This window comes from Salvelinus sp. IW2-2015, linkage group LG13 (genome assembly GCF_002910315.2).
Source record: "Salvelinus sp. IW2-2015 linkage group LG13, ASM291031v2, whole genome shotgun sequence".
NCBI lineage: Eukaryota > Metazoa > Chordata > Actinopteri > Salmoniformes > Salmonidae > Salvelinus > Salvelinus sp. IW2-2015.
Genome location: NC_036853.1, coordinates 16,128,407 through 16,148,402, shown reverse-complemented (window position 1 = coordinate 16,148,402; position 19,996 = coordinate 16,128,407). Strand labels below are relative to the sequence as shown.

At 40.9% G+C, this 19,996-nt stretch overlaps 1 protein-coding gene across 1 annotated transcript in view; it reads left to right on the top strand.

Annotated features, from left to right (window-relative positions):
* The window catches only part of LOC111972197 (cytosolic carboxypeptidase 6-like), a 464,364-nt gene that overhangs the window by 15,903 nt on the left and 428,465 nt on the right, over window positions 1–19,996 (top strand). Inside the window, exon 3 of the mRNA XM_023999099.1 lies at window positions 16,089–16,213. Within this exon, the coding sequence (XP_023854867.1) occupies window positions 16,089–16,213 (125 nt within the window). The remainder of the gene's footprint in view (window positions 1–16,088; window positions 16,214–19,996) is intronic.

Here is a 19,996-nt window from a genome sequence, read left to right as displayed (position 1 = left end):
TGCAGCCGTGGAGGAGATGCGTTCTGTCTCCTAGAGATGAACGTACTTTGGTGCGAAAAGTGCAAATCAATCCCAGAACAACAGCAAAGGACCTTGTGAAGATGCTGGAGGAAATAGGTACAAAAGTATCTATATCCACAGTAAAACGAGTCCTATATCGACATAACCTGAAAGGCCGCTCAGCAAGGAAGAAGCCACTGCTCCAAAACTGCCATAAAACAGCCGGACTACGGTTTGCAACTGCACATGATTGTAAAAGAGAGAAATGTCCTCTGGTCTGATGAAACAAAAATAGAACTGTTTGGCCATATTGACCATCGTTATGTTTGGAGGAGAAAGGGGGATGCTTGCAAGCCGAAGAACACCATCCCAAACGTGAAGCACGGGGGTGGCAGCATCATGTTGTGGGGGTGCTTTGCTGCAGGAGGGACTGTTGCACTTAACAAAATAGATGGCATCATGAGGAAGGAAAATATGCGGAATATTGAAGCAACATCTCAAGACATCAGTCAGGAAGTTAAAGCTTGGTCGCAAATGGGTCTTCCAAATGGAGAATGACCCCAAGCATACTTCCAAAGTTGTGACAAAATGGCTAAGGACAACAAAGTCAAGGTATTGGAGTGGCCATCAGAAAGCGCTGACCTCAATCCTATAGAAAATTTTGTAGTTGCAGAACTGAAAAAGCGTGTGCGAGCAAGGAGGCCTACAAACCTGACTCAGTTACACCAGCTCTGTCAGGAGGAATGGGCCAAAATTCACCCAACTTATTGTGGAAAGCTTGTGGAAGGCTCCTTGAAACGTTTGACCCAAGTTAAACAATTAAAAGGCAATGCTACCAAATACTAATTGAGTGTATGTAAACTTCTGACCCACTGGGAATGTGCTGAAAGAAATAAAAGCTGAAGTAAATCATTCTCTCTACTATTATTCTGACATTTCACATTCTTAAAATAAAGTGGTCATCCTAACTGACCTAAGACAGGATTAAATGTCAGGAATTGYGAAAAACTGAGTTTAAATGTATTTGGCTAAGGTGTATGTAAACTTCCGACTTCAACTGTACTTCTGATATTTATCGTTGGATTATGTGTGTAATTTTGGAAGTAATCTCTTTTCACAGTCACATGCAAGTCATTCCACATTGGCTATACTTGGGATCCATGTTTTAACTTTTATATAAGCTTCTGTGACTTTAACTAAGTGATGGGTTTTCAAGCAGAAGATTTTGCCACGCAGTAACACATATGACTCTGATGTATTGAGAGCATCTCTGGCCTCTCCGTCTCCCTTACTTGTCCTTGGTACTGGAGCGGCTTCACTTCCCAACACACTAAATGGACTTTTCACTTTTTCCTTTTTGCGTTTTTTCTTCTTTTATGTCAGGAGGAGAATATGGAGAAACGTTTTGGCCTGTCAAGTGAGCGTCGGCTGKACTATTCCTTTTGGTTTATTATATTTATCACCCATTTGTAACTGTAATAGTTCATTTTGTATTATTATTTAATTTTTCTTTGTCCATTGCCTGCTTTCTCTTTCTCTTTCCCTTGGACTCTTATGTCAGTTGTATTTCCTTATATGTCCCATTTGATACCTAGTGAGTGTGGTGTCGTTATATAGGCACGACCCTGAAGGAAACATCCCAAGACTAAGGTGACACGCTTAAGGAGGCACATAGTTTTGTAGCTCTTGAGATATGGGCAGCCCATTGCGCTTAACCAAGGGTCACAGTGTGAGAAAAATCCTTGCCAATCCCTTTGCTTAACTCTCAACTGTAGGAGACACTTAACTTTTTCACAGGTGGGTCATTCCACGAAATGGGTGCATTTTGCATCCCTTTGATATTTTAAGTAGTTATTATGCACCAATATTGAATTTGAAAAGCCTGTTATTTGAAATTAAGTGAACTTTAATATAGACCACATGGAGAATTCAATATATCAGTTTTGTATTCTTTACTTGCTCTATTTTCTCCATGCTTGTTTGAGCAGAGCAAACTTTCCTTCAAGAGTCATCTAGTGTCATAATATTTGCAAACTACAGTAGTCTCAGTTATCATATGTGTCTTTGCCATGCCACTGAGCGAGGCAGGGGAGGTGATATCAGGGTTGTGCAAAAGCAGAGCAAATGAAACAGGCGATAATCCTGTCTGACATTCCTCGCCTGCTGCACTTGGTTTCATCTAATCAGAGAGGGAACACATGGCCCAGTTTGCTGTGGTTTCAGGCCCTTCTCCTAGCAGAAGTAGTACAAACATCTTCAATACTTTGAAAGTTAATTGTTGATTGCTGAGATACATAGACATATTGAGCTGGCATCTCTTGTTCTCAAAATGTCACAAAAGTTTTGTAAGATTTGTAGGATAAATTTTGAAACAAAATATTCTTATTGCTGGCAACTTTTCCTACTACATTGTGGAGCTTTAGCGATAGGAAGAAAAGGTGTTATGGAGTTAATTTATGCATATAATTTTGTAATGCAACAGTCGTGCACTTTAATGTCACTAATGTTTTGCTCATGTAGCCTAGTTAAAGCATCTTACATTAGGTTAATGTTGGCTTGCTTCCCTTTAGTGTCGACATGTGTTTGTGTGCACATACTTCTGTCTTTGTTGTGTGTTTGGCTGTGATCAATCATGTATTCGTTCTCTCTTAAATATCCAGAGATGGAGGTATGGGGATTGTGGGCCTCTGAGTCATAGTCCACAGGGTCCAAGCCATGCTTATCCATCTCTCAGCGATAGAATATGTTGTAAGTGAAAATGAAGGCTACACACTTCTATTGCAGATTTGGTGTGTGAACACAGGGCTCCAATGATGTAATTAATTTCCAAGCAATCCTGATGCCATAAAACAGTTTCAAGGCAGACATGTCATTTTTCATCTGAGGCAAGAGGATGCAGTTTGTGAAAATGGCAAGGATTTGTAACATTTAACCAGTTCATGTTTTTTAAGCTGCCTCGGTTATTTTTGTGATTTATTTATAATTCCTTGCTGAGATGAGCTTCATTCATGTGTCAGGTTTTATTTGATTTCACAAATTCATGCACAGAATATGTTTGCAAAGCGAAGTGCAAAATATAGACTGGAGAGGAATTTTGATAGAATACATGAGATTTTGATACTGACAGCTGTCTTGYACTTTTCAGAGTAAACAACATTAAAATGCACACCACACATTTTCCAGGAGCTCTTGCTAGGGAGGTTTAACAAGATCTCATATTGAATGTAAGTTTGTATCCCCTTTTGAAATAATCAAGTTGAAGATGCATAGACGATAGATAGAATCTTTAGCCAAGTACAACTGCTTTCAGTGGTTTTCATTTGTTTGTGATGACCAGTTGCTTCAGGGTAGGTAGAGATTTGACAGAGCTTCCTACCAGGGTAATGACTTTAGATTGTTTCTGTCTTCCCTCTGCCAAACACTGTGCATAATGTGCAGGCAGGGATCCGACAGATTAGGAGAGAAGTGAAGCTATTAGACAATCATATTCTCAAAGGCTAGGCTATAATTCAATGTCTGCCTCTACAATATTCATTGATGGGGCAACCACCTATGAATGTCATCTTGGTAGAAATGGTATTTAAGCACTTTTGAATGATTCTTTCCTGATTCATTTTGGCACATGAGGATAGTAGATGTAGGCCTAATSAAGATTCAGTTGAAATCAGAGGACGCTGGTGGGAGGAGTTATAGGAGGACGGGATCATTGTAATGGCTGGAATAGATTAAATGGAACAGTATCAAACATATGGAAACCACTCATTCCATTCCAGCCATTACAATGAGCCCGTCCTCATACAGCTCCTCCCAACTTCCTCCTCTGGTTGAAATGTGCAAGGGGCAAAATAGTCATGATTTTCAAGTGGTATAGGTTAATATGCCTATCACAATGATTGTTATGACTAGACTAATTATTTATCCGATTTCCCAGTAAAACATTGCCATGATATGCATTACAGACAAGTCAACAAATTGATTTAATCTTATCTGAATTTGACATGAATAGCAAATATAGACATAAAACCTCTGTAGCCAAAATATCATGACAGACATCTTTCTTTCTAAAGCAAGCCTGGCCCTTCACATRCATACAGTGCCTTGTAAAAGTATTCACCCCCCTTGGCRTTTTTCCTATTTTGTTGCATTTCAACCTGTCATTTAAATAGATTTTTTATTTGGATTTTATGTAATGGACATACACAAAATAGTCCAAATTGGTSAAGTGAAATGAAAAAAATTACTTGTTTCAAAAAATTATACAAAATAAAAAACKGAAAAGTGGTGCGTGCATATGTATTCACCCCCTTTGCTATGAAGCCCCTAAATAAGATCTGGTGCAGCCAATTACCTTCGGAAGTCACATAATTAGTTAAATAAAGTCCACCTGTGTGCAATCTAAGTGTCACATGATCTGTCACATGATCTCAGTATATATACACYTGTTCTGAAAGGCCCCAGAGTCTGCAGAACCACTAAGCAATGGGCACCACCAAGCAAGTGACACTATGAAGACCAAGGAACTCCCCAAACAGGTCAGGGACAAAGTTGTGGAGATGTTCAGATCAGGGTTGGGTTATAAAAAAATATCTGAAACTTTGAACATCCCACAGAGCACCATTAAATCCATTATTAAAAAATKGAAAGAATATGGCACCACAACAAACCTGCCAAGAGAGGGCCGCCCACCAAAACTCACAGACCAGGCAAAGAGGGCATTAATCAGAGAGGCAACAAAGAGACCAAAGATAACCCTGAAGGAGCTGCAAAGCTCCACAGCAGAGGTTGGAGTATCTGTCCATTGGACCACTTTAAGCCGTACACTCCACAGAGCTGGGCTTTACGGAAGAGTGGCCAGAAAAAAATAAGCAAACATGTTTGGCGTTCGCCAAAAGGCATGTGGAAGACTCCCCAAACATATGGAAGAAGGTACTCTGGTTAGATGAGACTAAAATTGAGCTTTTTGGCCATCAAGGAAAATGCTATGTCTGGTGCAAACCCAACACCTTTCATCACCCCGAGAACACCATACCCACAGTGAAGCATAGTGGTGGCAGCATCATGCTGTGGGTATGTTTTTCATCGGCAGGGACTGGGAAACTGGTCAGAATTGAAGGAATGATGGATGGGGCTAAATACAGGGAAATTCTTGAGGGAAACCTGTTTCAGTCTTCCAGAGATTTGAGACTGGGRCAGAGGTTCACCTTCCAGCAGGACAATGACCCTAAGCATAGTGCTAAAGCAACACTCGAGTGGTTTAAGGGGAAACATTTAAATGTCTTTGAATGGCCTAGTCAAAGCCCAGACCTCAATCCAATAGAGAATCTGTGGTATGACTTAAAGATTTCTGTACACCAGCGGAACCCATCCAACTTGAAGGAGCTGGAGCAGTTTTGTCTTAAAGAATCAGCAACAATCCCAGTGRCTAGATGTGCCAAGCTTATAGAGACACCCCAAGAAACTGGCAGCTTTAATTGCTGCAAAAGGTGGCTCTACAAAGTATTCACTTTGAGGGGTGAATAGTTATGCACGTTCAAGTTTTCAGTTTTTTTGTCTTATTTCTTGTTTGTTTCACAAGAAAAAATATTTTGCATCTTCAAAGTGGTAGGCATGTTGTGTAAATCAAATGATACAAACCACCCCAAAATCTATTTTAATTCCAGGTTGTAAGGCAACGAATAAAGGGAGATGAATACTTTCGCAAGCCACTGTAGGCATCACATTTTGAGAGATTTGTCTCTTCAAAACACTTGAAAGGATTTTTATTTGCGAGCGATGAGATGCCTCTGTGGACTCTGTTGTTTACCAGAAAACCAATTTGGGACTGACCACTGGCTGTGAATAAGGGCTATTTGAGTATTTGAGCACTCTCCTTCTAATGAAAGGGAAACTTTGCATTCGTCTTCTGAAGAATGGTAAATCTACACTCTGCTCTTGGCAACCACTGTTGGGATCTGCACTTCCTGCAGTGTTGAAGAATTCATAGCCAAAACGGCCTTCATCAAAACGTTTTCTGTAAATTGATATGTCCAAATTATGCATTTTCTCTCACGTCCGATGCATTTTATACGGATTAGGATGTCTGTGGATGGCATCGCCTTTCTGGTATTTTTGAAAATCTGGTMTTTTTTACTTATTCGTTTTGACTTTGTAATATATATTTATTGCTTTGTTGCTMAATTTTTCTCTTAAGTAATTGCACCATGCTTGGGTACAGCTTGCCAGAGTGATTGCACAAAAACTTGATACTCTGCCAAGCCTTTTGAATGGCTTTCAGTAGAGCCTTTTTCCTGSCCTTTCATTTTTGTGTAAAGCTGGCTGTGCATTGACAGTAGCAGCACTTTGTGTAATTCCCCAGATTGAAAATCTATTTCACCATGACTGATTTCCTCAGTGTTGTTCCTGACGGTTGGAAACTATACTGGGATTTGCAGACATCCTCTTCCCGACTAGCTCAACTCTCCGATTCACTCTGATTAACTTCAACCTCCCCTTCTTAACTATGGACCAATCCGATTATCACACAGTACTAGAACAGGTGCAGGTAAAACAAAAAAATAAATATTTGCTAACAAAATCATAGTAGTGTTTGGCCTGTGACCTTGACTCTTATGGTTACACCCCCTCTCTATTACATTGTATTGTAGGTCAAGAGTCACTTACTGACAGATTAGCCCCTCATTGGGCACCCTGCCCCCTCCTCTTCTATTGGAAAGATAGGTTTGGTTTCAAATGGAAGGGCAGGCATAAAGAGAAGAACCATTCTAGTAGTTCACTCTCCTTTTGTCTTACTTGCATTTTCAGTGAAATCTTTCTAGTTTTTTTCTTCTGAGCTATTGGAGTGGCCGTTGATTCCTAGCCTCCCTTGTTTCTCCCTTTTTGTCTTGTTAACTCCCTGTGTTCCTGAACTCATTACAGAGCAATAGGCCCCGAGCGCTGAATTGTGCACCCAGAAGCAGCAGTAACTGTAAATAACCAGGACTGCAGGCTTCCCGATAACATGTTACCAAGATGATAACAGCCCTTCTTAGCAGTCCTGTTGACCTTCTCCTTGCCTTCAGCTCGCAAAGGACCCTTCAGCTCTCTCTGTTTTTATCTCCAAACTCTCTGCAGGAAAGATTATTCTCCTGTGTTCTCCTGGGAGAAGAAGAAGCAAACAAAACAACAGATAAAACAACAAAGAACCGACTGGACTGTTGTCCCTCTGCCAAAGCCTCTCCTGTCCTTTGTAGGCCTCCACATAATTAACTTGTAAAAAGATAGCATGAAATTGGAACAGACTTGTATTTACTCTCTGAAGAGACCACCACTGCACAGCACTCAAAATGATAAGAGAGAAAAAACACAACCAAAACAAAAACAATGCACAAGCTTACTGGTAAAGCATGATCCTTTAAGGCTTCAGAAATCGATAAAAGTAGAGATGATAATTTTGAAGTGCTTTTACAGGTTCATGTCATGGGCTAGCTTGATGTGAKCTTGTGGGCAAAAACATTGGCTGGATGAGATTGATAATACAATTAAGACAATTTTACTAAGCATGCATCACTATGACCCATTACCACACCAACTGCTCTGGATGTAACATATTTGATTTAGGGTCTTTTGAAAACGATTATAAAAGGACAGAGAGAAAATGTTGTCTCTTGAATTTACAGGCTTCTCCATCATTTGTGCCAAATATGTGGATGGCATATCTCACTGGTATCCCCAAGCTGAGCCATTTTCATATCTGTTGAGTTTGCTGGTGTTCAAATGGTTTCATAAAGAGATGGTATTGTTTACCTATTCTCTCTTGTTCAGATGTTATCTCATTTTTTCACATACAGATTAATTTTCTTTTCAGGGTTGTCTCTATTTCAGCGAGGCATTCCCTTAATGCCAAACAATTTATTTAAATTCACTGTGTTTTGACACCTGTTACAGAGTTTGGTTGAACTTGGAGTCACCTCTTTACTCTGGCTTGGAGATTTAATGATAAGAAACAAGGTTTTTAAGAAGTCATGAGGCAAAATATTGATGTTTTCTCTGTGACAACTTGCCTTTAGACACCGGAGGAAAAGTGCAAGGACAGACATTTTGCTCCAGGTCTAAACTGAGACACCTCTGCTGGATGGAATCAATTCCGTCTTTATCAGTTGTCTGTACCCAGGAATTCCCACACCAGGGGCAAGCTGATGTGTTTTCCAATAATGGAGCGCATAGCAAAAATAAGCTTAAAAGGTTCACACTCTCATGTCCCTTTTAATTTCCAGTGCAGCTTGTATCACAGACGGAAAGCACAAGAGAAGGATAGAGGGATGTCTTTGTCCAGCCCAGTTTATTTAGTGTTGAGGTCGAATTTGCAGCATGATTTTTTTTATTTTGATTCAGTTGTCTGTGCGACGAGCTTCTATATGTACTGGTGCTTTGTACCAATAATACAGTAAGTCATGACTATATCAAGCAATATTCAGCAAGTTATTGAATTGATTTTGAACACTTCAGTCTATTTGTCTTCATGTGTATAATCAATTTCCATTCTAAAGCCTTTTATGCTATTTCATTTCAGACATATGTTATCCTTTTTATTGTGCCGTGAGGAAAAGTCTGGGAGAGCAAAATGTTGTGGTAAATGTTTCTTTGTTATTGTAGTTATTAGGCTGCCATAAATTGAAGCCATCACAAGGAAAACCCATAAATCAATAATCCAAATAATGCATTTGAAAACAACTATCTTCATTACTATGGCTCTGTTGAACAGAGCACCCCGGGCATGCTGCATGATACATCTGCATGGGAGAGGCACACAGGCCATCCATTCAGTGCAGCTGCAGATTGTCCCATTGTGTGGGCTGAGCACTGACTGCTCTCCCTTGTACCTCCGTAATGGAATTAGATTAGCCATGTTTTCTCCTGTGAGTCCATGTGTGAATGACCCTCTGCTTGCCTTGCCCATGCACTGGCTGCCATCTTGCASACTTCTGCAGTTACAGGGTTTTCAGCTCTCATGTTACTGTCAAATGAAGTGTTACATTCATCATTTCCTATGTATTTCTATGCATGAAATTCAGCAACTTGCAAAAATACCTTTTTTTTAACAAAGCACGTAAGTGAATGTATAAAACCAGTTTACCAGTGTAAAATAGGGACCTGGTATCAGTCGTAACAGCAGAAATGTTGTAGGAGGCAGGCAGGCTCAGGTGCAGAAGTTATGCTTTCGTTTGTATGATGCTAGTGGTCCAGAGTCGAGACGTGCAATATTTACAAAATAATCTAAATATATATTTTTAATAATTAGATAAACTTCTCAATTTAACTTAATGAAATGTAAAGGCCTTGGAGCAGGCAAACCTGTCTTCCTCATTTAGGTTGGGCTATACCAGRCTCAAATAAGCCTCCCATCACAATTACCAAAATCAATCTGCCAAAGAAGCCAAAAACAGGCACTTACTGTCAAGGACTCAGGCTAAGATCCAGATAGAGACACAGGAGGCGGATAGTACAAGTCTCAGAGTTTATTATAGTACAAGGGGCAGGCAAAAGGTAAGTCAAGGCAGGCAAAAGGTCGTAATCCAAATCAGAGTCAGGCAGGTACAGGAYGGCAGGCAGGATCAGGGTTAGGACAGGCAGAAAGGTSAGAACTGAGAAGACTAAGAAAAATAAAAACTAGGTCACAGGAAACATGGGATCACGCTGGWAAGACTTGACGGGACAAGACGAACTGGCAACAGACAAACAGAAAACGCAGGTATAAATGCACAGTGGAAAATGGGAAACACCTGGAGGGGGGTGGAGACRAGCACAAGACAGGTGAAACAGATCAGGGTGTGACACTTACATTCACATAGCCCCTCCGAGGGACACACCACTGTCAAAATGACAACCACATAATTGGTATTCACTTTAAAAGGCCTAGGCCCTATTCCAAAATACTTAATTACACATTTTTTTGAATAAATCCAAAACAGAATCATAATCAGAACCCGCTCACAAAGGACGCAATTCTCACGSTCGACTCATTAATTGGTGTCCTCGCCGGGAAAGCCACATATAACTGTTGGAATGCGCACGTGCGCGCACTCCTAACTTTGAGAGGTAGGCCAACGATGGTGGATAAATTAAATGTCTTACTCAGGCCGTTTATCATTGGAAAAAATTGCCACAATTCCGGTCTGCTTAAAGCTGGAATCTTTAGTGGTGAAACAGCCATGTCTGTTTGCGATATTACAACAACAAAGGAGTTACTGCAGACAACGAACACTGTTTTTCCCCCTCTGACATCATTGCATGCACGATAGAAGAGCACAATATGTACAGCAATTGTTATACCCTGCTGCCCATTGCTCCTCAGCTTGGCAACAAAAACAATTGTTGTGGGGCGGCCAGTGGCGCTTTTTCCCCTACTACGGATTCCAGCTTTAAGGGGTGGCACTCACGTAGGCACCAATGCGGTAGCAGCTGGGTCTGATCTGCTTAGTTCATTGACTGTATATGAACCAGAAAAAAGGAGCCAGTGAGATGTCTCGCTTCCTCTTCCGTCTCTGGGTAGGCTACCGAACACGACAAACGGTGCAACAATGACTAAATAGCAAACAAGAACATTTATTGTTCCTCGTGAGTCTACCTAATGTTCATGTGCACTTGTTGACAATGTTACTCAGTGGCCAGCTTATTAAGTACACCAACCCCGTTCACGAAAATGGTTCCCATGTGGCCGTGGCTTGCTATATAAAGCAGGCATCGAGGCATTCAAWTACTGTTAGAACATTAGAATGGGCAAAACAAGTGACCTAAGCGACTTTGAGTGTGGTATGATCGTCCGTGCCTGGTGGGCTGGTTTCAGTATCTCAGAAACGCCYGGCCTGCTGGGCTTTTCACGCAYGACGGTGTMTAGGGTTTACCGAGAATGGTGCTAGAACCAGAAAACATCCAGTCAGCGGCAGCCCTATGGGCAAAAAYAGCTTGTTGATGAGAGGTYGAAGGAGAATGGCAAGAGTCGTGTAAGCTAACAGGCAAATAACAGCGCAGTACAACAGTGGTGTGTAGAACGGCATCTCGGAACCCACAACTGGTCGGTCGTTGTCACAGACGGGCTATTGCAGAAGACGAACACACAGGGTTCCACTTCTATCAGCTAAAAACAAGAAGAAGCACCTCCAATGGGCACGTGATCACCAACACTGGACAATTGAGGAGTGCAAAAACATCACCTTGTCCGACGAATCCTGGTTCCTGTTGCAWCATGCTGATGGCAGAGTCAGGATTTAGCGTAAGCAGCATGAGTCCATGGCCCCATCCTGCATGGTGTTAATGGTACAGGTGAGTGGTGGTGGTGTAATGGTGTGGGGAATGTTTTCCTGGCACACGTTAGGTCCCTTCTTACCAATTGAGCAACATTTCAATGCCCCTGAGGAATTCAGACTGTTCTGTAGGCAAAGGTGGGCCTGACCCAGTACTAAATGGGTGTACCTAATAAACTGTGTAGATTTAACAGACATTTATTCTAATTTTGGTAAAAATTAACAAACATTTATAATGGGGAAACAAAGTGCTCGAAAATGGCAGGAGTTTGGAGAGCGAGGAGGAGTAGTGGAAAGATGCATGGTGTGTATTCATTAGTCGGATTCCATTGCAAATGCTGTTGAGTTAAGTTTTGTTCTTAAAGACATGCTCCCGAACATTGGCGTTTACTAAGTATTTTTTAAACCTCCCGCTTTGTGCTAGATGTGTCAATGTGTAGTTCATACATGCATAGTCTATGGGCAGAATTACTGTCTTACCTCAATTAGCCATGAAATCACTAGTTTGAAAGCGACTGTTTTTTTCTGGAAGCTGTGCTGCCCCATTTTCCCAAAAATTTTYCCCACATGGGCCAGCCCCCTAGCAATTCGAGATCTAGCCAATGAGCTTCAGCCCCTCTCCATTTGAGTGACAGCTGGCAAGATGCACACACAGCAGAGTAAGAGAGAGAGAGAGCAATGACATGGTACAGGATAACTCTTTAAATGGAAGTTGCAGTTCAGTCATGTTTCTTCTCACAAAAAATATCGGCTTGAATTTGCTGAAAGGTCCCCTGCAGACTTCACTCCACTTTAGTGCATGGAAGAATCTATAATTTAGCTTGTGCTAAACACTTTGCATACTATTCGGATGGATGGTAACATGTGGAAACCATACAATTAAACAACTTTCGTATAAGAACCAAACAGCTTTTACGTCATGTTGAAGAGTGTTGGGAGTAAACTGTTTATGTTGCTAAATGTTTGCCTCGGGCAAAACGTTTTGCTACGGAATCCGACTAATGAATACACCCCCGGTATACATTTCTGATGGTTCAACATTACCCCCAATCTTTTAATTAAGAAAATAAATACATTGAGACTAGAGAAAAAGAGAGAGGGGGGKGGGGKGGGGGGGGGGGTTGTATGATCTACAGAGTCCTTAAGGAGAACCTGTCATGTTTAAACTGATTGTCCAGAACAGCAAAGTCTTCAGTACTCAGCCCACTGGGTGGGTTCTTAAAGTTTGTTGAAACCCAATTGATTAAATAGTAAGTGCTGCATATGTTTCTCCCAGTGGTTGATGATTGATATGGAACATAACTTATGAAGACTCTCCACTGAGTACGAATGTAGACACACAAGCCTCCAGAGGAATTATGCAGTATTAACTCTAATCTCTTAAAGAGAACTGATGTTTTTCTCTGATGCTTGCTCCCTCCCTCTTTTATCTTTGTCTTTCCTCAGGTGTATACTAGTTACACTATTGTTTGACTGCATCTTTGTGCAAATTAGTCAAATTACTTTGGATAAGTATTCTCACTGTTCCAAGTAGTCGTGCATAGGCTACCAATATGAAAGCTGTCAAGAATTTATATTTTTTCCTAATGGTATTTTTATGTTTTAAGATTTTTGAAGATTTGTTTGCCATTTATGTTTGTTAAATACTGAATGATAGGGAATTTATTAAAGTACTGCAGCGATGGAATCTGGAGTTAGCCACCATAAAATTAAAACTGAAATCAATCCTGTGTCATATCCCTGCTTCACAAGCTGAACATGCAATTCTAACCTTGAGGCCTGTGCTATCCCTCACGTCAGGTCTTTAAGCATCAAGCTCAATAACCTAGCAGCGCATGGCTGCTGTGCTTTGAATTAGAGATACCATTTTGTATCGCCCTGCGACGACATCTGCAGTGTGTTTTAAAAGTTTGTTGATCAACTTTGTGTGTGTCTGTTACTCTTCTGATTAGTAACCTCTACCTCACCAGTTTGTGTTTGGGTAAATGCACTTTTGGTCGTACTCTCTCGCCATGCAATGAAGACATTCAGTGYTGTTGTTGGAATTCCTCTGAACCTCTTGTTGCAGTAGTGCCTAAGAAATTCCTCAGCTATGTGCTCATCCACTGTCCATGGTCCTGAAAGGCCAAAGAGTGGAGGACTCTGTCACTAACTTTCTGAGAGAGCCAGAGACATTTTTTATGCTATTTATGGTGCCGCATTAGTGTATACAAGCTTCCGATTTAGTTGTGGCTCCATAAACATATGCAGGCGTGTGCTCTGAGGAGCCATTTACCCAATTCAATGGACTTAGTTATTTTATGTATAAGAAGCGTACTGCATGCAATATTTTGGGCTCTTCAGAAATCATATGCAATTGAAAAGCATCAATCTCTTGAAGTATATTTTTAACACACTTATGGGTTTATGTTTAATCCATGTTTACTTGTCTCTAGTTTAGAAACATGGAAATAAATCCTTCATTGTATTAATGTGAATACTGAAAGTAGCCTTAATAAATCAGTCAACAAAAACAGTAGCTGTGTTATCCACACATACATATGAAACAACCTTTAGAGACTTATCTGTGTCCTCTAATAGCCAATATTTGGTAGTGTAAACCAGATAAATGGCTAAGACATTGGTATTCAAGATGATAGATTATACAGGACATCTGGTTGGAACAGGTGCGGTTGTCATATTCGCATCATGCTATCTGCAGCTGTGGGTGTTTCAGCAAACTCTTGGCTTTATCTGTTGTCAATGGCTCTGGATTGCTTTGCCAGCACCTGCCACTTCTCAGTCGGTCTGTACAGTATGTGGTTTTAAATAAGTTATTTCATGTAAGGATTGTAAAACAGATGCGACTTTGGTTTGCGGTACAGTATGTTTCACTTATCTTCTCCCAGCCGCCACCAAGTGTAGCAATATGTGGAGTAGGTTGTGCGTCAATAAATGAAATAGCTGTGATGATATGTTACTCCCTTATAAACTACATGCACGTAAGCACACACACAGTGTTCGTTCATGTAATGGACACGGTAAAGGTCAGTTATCAACCTTTACCACAGGTGTCTGATAAGTTGTAAAAGGATCTCACTATGTCTGATCCTATTTGTATTCTTACAGCTCTACCATTGTTCACAAGAGCTACAGGCCAATATACATTTTTGCAGAGAGCATTTCTATTTTGCAACCAATGTGTTGTAATAGAAAACCGGGAAGCTGTTAGAGAATGGAAGACATGTACACTGAGTGTACAAACATTAGGAACCCCCTTTTGCCCTCAGAACAGCCTCAATTCGTCAGGGTATGGACTCTACAAGGTGTCGAAAGCATTCCACAGGGATGCTGGCCCATGTTGACTCCCAATGCTTCCCACAGATGTGTCAAGTTGGCTTGAAACATACGGGAAACTGCATGAAAAACCCAGCAGTTCTTGACACACTCAAACTGGTGCGCCTGGCACATACTACCATACCCCATTCAAAGGCATTTAAATATTTTGTCTTGCCMATACACCCTGTGAAWGGCACACATACACAATCCATGTCTCAATTGTCTTAAGGCTTAAAAATACTTCTTTAACCGGTCTCCTCCCCTTCATCTACACTGATTGAAGTGGATTTAACAAGTGACACCAATAAGGGATCATAGCTTTCACCTTGATTCACCTGGTCAGTCTATGTCATGGAAAGAGTGGGTGTTCCTAATGTTTTGTTCACAGTTTAAATACAGCATCATGTGTTACAAAATAAACATACAATTTGTAACACACGTCCAAAATGATTTCCAGATTATATGGGGTTCTGTTATCCATTTYCCCAGTGGGGTCTTTGATGTATTTGCACAAAAATAATAATGCATATATTTTAAAGCTCATGAAGGAGCATCATCAAGTGTCCTATGAGGTTTGGCAGATGATGCTGTTTCTGTGGACAGTGAGACGAGTGAAGGGATTTTCAGGAAGCGGGTGGATTAGCCCTCTCAGATGGCAGAAGGAGAGCGATCTGCTCTGACGGTGTGGTGGTTACCCCATCTGTCAATAATTAGCTCAGTGCTACCTGGCACCAGGTGGTCGTTCGTTTCCACACCACATGGACCGGCTGAGGGACGCAGAGTAGAGCAGGTTGTCCTCTTGCCTAGGGAGTTTACTCTGCGAGCAAGCTGGGCCTATGGACTAAGTTTATATGGCAATATATGAATCACACAGCGGTGGATGATGCAACTTTGCTGTTAATCTATATGTTATTTTGAAGTAACCACCATCCAAAGCTGTCCCAGTTGTCACCTGAACACAGTAGCTAAGTTCCATTCTCTTCATCCCACCCATTGTCACTGTCACTAGAGTGAGGATTATGTTTTACGTTTTAGTCATTTAGCAGACACTCTTATCCAGAGCGAAAGCAATTCGTTTTAAGTACCTTGTTCAAGGGTACATCGGCAGATTTTTCACCTAGTCAGCTCTGGGATTCGAACTCGTGACCATTCGGTTACTGGCCCAACACTCTTAACCGCTAGGCTACCTACATTATATACACATTAAATCTACACAGTTTACAACAGATATCAGTTGATCACATGCATTTTTATTATTCCATTTGGAAATATCTCCCAAGTTTCTAGCCACCTGAGCTGGCTAGGAGGTGAATTGGTGAAAACCTTTCTAAATAAAAAGAATGCAAATTTATGTCAGRAAGCCTATGTAGTATGTGAAAGGAAATATTCTTGGGACGGTGGCTATACTTTTTTTTAACGTGTTGGTTAGGCCTAACTGTTGGTAGCCCAACATGATTCCTGATAGTCTGAATGTGATCTTTATTTTCCCAGGTAACCTTGGACGTGTTGACTGCATCTGTGAATTTGAGTTTGACCTTTTCATCAGACCGGACACCTGTAACCCTCGCTTCAGAGTATGGTTCAACTTCACAGTGGAGAATGTGCAGGAAACACAGGTMGGTGATTGTATGAATACTGCAGTATACACTAAATTATATTATATTTATTATATTTATATTCTATAACTGGTAGAGCTATCAACATGTGTGTATTCATTCAAATGTCTATGCACACTGAGTAAAAAAAATACGTAGCCCACGATTCAAAATGATTGGAAGTTTTGTTGTTTCACAGCCTTTCTGAACAGAAGAGTTGTTTGTTTGTACCTGATTCCTTTTTAAAGTACTGAGAAGCACTAGCCACTTGCATGCGTTGAGCTCTAGGATTGGCTGAGAGCAGTGGTCACATGCCAAGGGCATTTGCTTAGTTTTATCAACCCTGATTGGAGCTTCATGAATTCTAACATTTCAAGAGAGAGAAAACAAGATACTTAAAAGGAGACAATCGGCAGCTGAATTCTATTCCTGCTATCTAATGTAGGTATACAGGCCTGGGTAGTTCTATGCTGAAAAGAGGGATAGGGAAAACAAAACAATTCTAAGAGAGAGAGAGCAAGCGTGCATGAAAATGTGGGATGCTGCAGCTGTTTCCTGCAGCCCGGCCCTATCGGCCCCATCTCCCTGCAGTGCTGTGGTCAGCGCTAATCAAATTTTATGGCCAAGGGATGAATGGGAGCCCTTTGCCAGGAGCCTGATCGATTCTAGGGCCAGATACCGCCCGGCATCCTGCGCCATCAGGATATTTGCTGTTTTGGGAGAAAGAAAGGATAGTGAGAAACCCACACAAACCCTACACTCACTCTTGCATACACAGACAACTACAGGTGACAAAAAGCAGTTGATKCCACACAGTCCTTTCTCTTGGAAATATATTTTTCTATCTTTACAATTTTCGTTTAGAATGAGGACCTGTGTGAATTTAATCTACTTCAGTAGGAGGTTGTTAGGGGAGCTGKTGCTTGTCCTTTAGTACGGTGTGTGTTATACCTATGTGTACTGTAACACTATGTGTGTTTGTGTGTGCGTGTGTGTGTGAGAGATGTAATTGTGAATCGGCTGTTTACGTAAAAAATATAAATATAAATAAAAATAATGAGTAAATAAATGGAGCTATCTGGAAGCTGTGCCATAGAGATATCGGTACATTCACAGGGAACTGGGCTGGAGTGTTTTATCCAGCTAAGCCTGCCAACTCTCAGTTGAGAATAGGGAAATTGGAAACAGTTAAAAACCCGTGATATTGGAACCGAGATGACCATTTTGAAAGAATGTAAGCTGGTGAAACAGATTTGGTCGTCCTCAATCAGTTTAGCAGCTTTGTGGAAATTGGCTGCACCAGTTTTTCTTTTCTTTTCTTCACCCTAAAACCTTCACCTCAAACCCTATCTTACTTCTGGTATGGTGAGACTGATGCTGGTTAATTATGTTGCAAYGGCTGGACAAAGCATAGCAGCACTCTGAACTGGAGTTATCATTCAAGTCATTTTGACTCTGTTGAACCAGTTATTAAATCCTAGCACTTCATGTTAGTCTAATTTCACCTAACCAAAGACGATAGTCTACATATTGATGAACACTTATAGTGTGTCAGTGATGAATTGGTTGTGATATACACATTTTTTATATACCACTTTAGCAATTTGTGTAAATAAGCCAGCCAAGTTACAGCTCTTTCATATTTCAAATTGAGAGAGCATGGAAACTATTCAATATTCTTGGCCATAATTTTCTCACCTCTATCTGGTTTTTAACCAGTGGAAACAGTGATGTGCTGTGCCCTAGAGTTGATGTCTGTGCGGAATCGCCATTTTATTCATAAAAATCTGTCTAATTAAGCTAGAGACTTGCGTGTTTTTGCCTGGGCTGCGTCTCAATCTACCGCATCCGCCGATGTYGGCCTTCCATAGTGTATGGCGGCTGTGGTACAACGCTGTTTGTCAGACCAGGAGTACTCCTTTTTTTTGTGACCAACCTTTTATTTAGTTTTTACAGGTACAAAAAAACTATCAAAGAAATGCATACAWAGATAACCCCAACCCATTCCCTCCCTCAGTCCCCATCCACCCGCCCGCATCCTCCCCATCCACCCACCCGGAAACCATGCCTGCCACCACTTTCCATTCCACCCAGCAATCGAGGTTGGCCATTAGTTCCCATCCCACACCCCACACCCACCCTCCCCCGCAATGACCAGAGATCACCCCTCCCCTACCCCCCCATACCACCCCTTCCCGTGGGCCTGAAAGAAAACAAGGTTCAAAAAAAGATGTTTCTAGATGTAATTGGTTTGTATGTGTGGGGCTTTAGCTGAGATTGTTCTTTACAGAGTGAAGTATTTTTGCTCAGGCCTCAATTGTTCTTTGACTAGCACCATTCATTCTCGCTGTCAATAATTCTAATGTTATAACTTCTAATAGAGTAGTAACTGTATCCACTGGTTAAATGGGAGCGAGTGAGGTGGTTGAGGTGGTTGCCATCTTAGATGGCATTTTTTTTGCAGCAGTGATGCCTACCATCAGTAATCTTCTCTGATTGATTGAGAGGTTCAAGAGGCTTTCATCGTTAAGTAACATAATGTATGCAAAGCGTTGAATATTTTAATTCTTGCACTTCAAAAATAATTGGGAACTTTGCCCCAGAAGCATTTTACGGCAGGGCACTCCCATATCATATGAAGGAATGTGCCTACCTGATTTAGGGGACACAGTGAACAGTTGGGAGTTGGGGGCAATTACGGGATGCCAAGGTCATATTGTTCYAGTCTGTTCCAGTTAAAGACCCCCTAGAATCGATTGACGCACCGGTGTGTCACACGATGATGTCATTATGAATATTGAATAGCTCCCTATGCATTTATGCTAGAGACGTACCGTTTCTTGTAGTGGCTGCAGCTTAATACCCTCTTCCGCCGATATAAAGTTTGAGCCTATTCCACAACATGGGGCTTGTGAAAGCAGACTTGATCCAGACAAGAAAATTGTGACAAAATGATCTGTAAAACCCAAACCGTGTGAACTACAAACAAATATGTCACCAATATCGAAAGGGGAGACTCTCACATACACTGAGGTGTTCAGGTCTAGGACGCACACAAGTCTTCAGGGGAGACGTCTGAAAGTGACCCAGTACCGGGCTGAAAGAATTGCAAAAACAATGTGACCAAACATGGATAAAAAAAATTCCCCTAAGTTTTCTCATCTCTCAGGTATAGGACAGACACTTCAAAACCTTGTTCCTTATGATTCATTTTTTTACTTTCTATTTWGCCATTTATGAATGTGTTATTCAGTGCATTTCTATGGGCTATAGTAGTAAAGGCCAAATTCAATGTTTCATCAAATACATTTTTAAATATATTTTTTTTATACCTACAGGGGTCTTAAAATGATAAATCAAATGGCTAAATGATACATTTTATGACCATCTTAAAACAATTCCATATGTTAGCTTAGTAGATATTCTGATCTAAAGGCTTAGACCTACAGGGATTTAAAGGGTTCAGATTCAATTAGATCTGTGGACCATACTTTTTTAATGTTTAGCTCAGAATATGAGCTTTCCCCAATTTTTTTTTTTATGTATTAGAAAGATCAGTCCTTTCGGGAGCCCAGATAATTTATTAATAAATCCTATCATTGGATGGTTCAGTAGTGAGATTCCCAAGGGACTTCATAGGCCAGCATAGCTGACCTAAATTGTAAATATAGAAAAAAGGAGTTGCCTTGTAATCTGTATGTATCTTTCAAATCTTGGAATGTTCTCAAACCATTACTGTCCATGATATCGGTAAGGTTACGGATTCTACATTTGGACCATTGCGGGGATGCAAAATGCCACTCT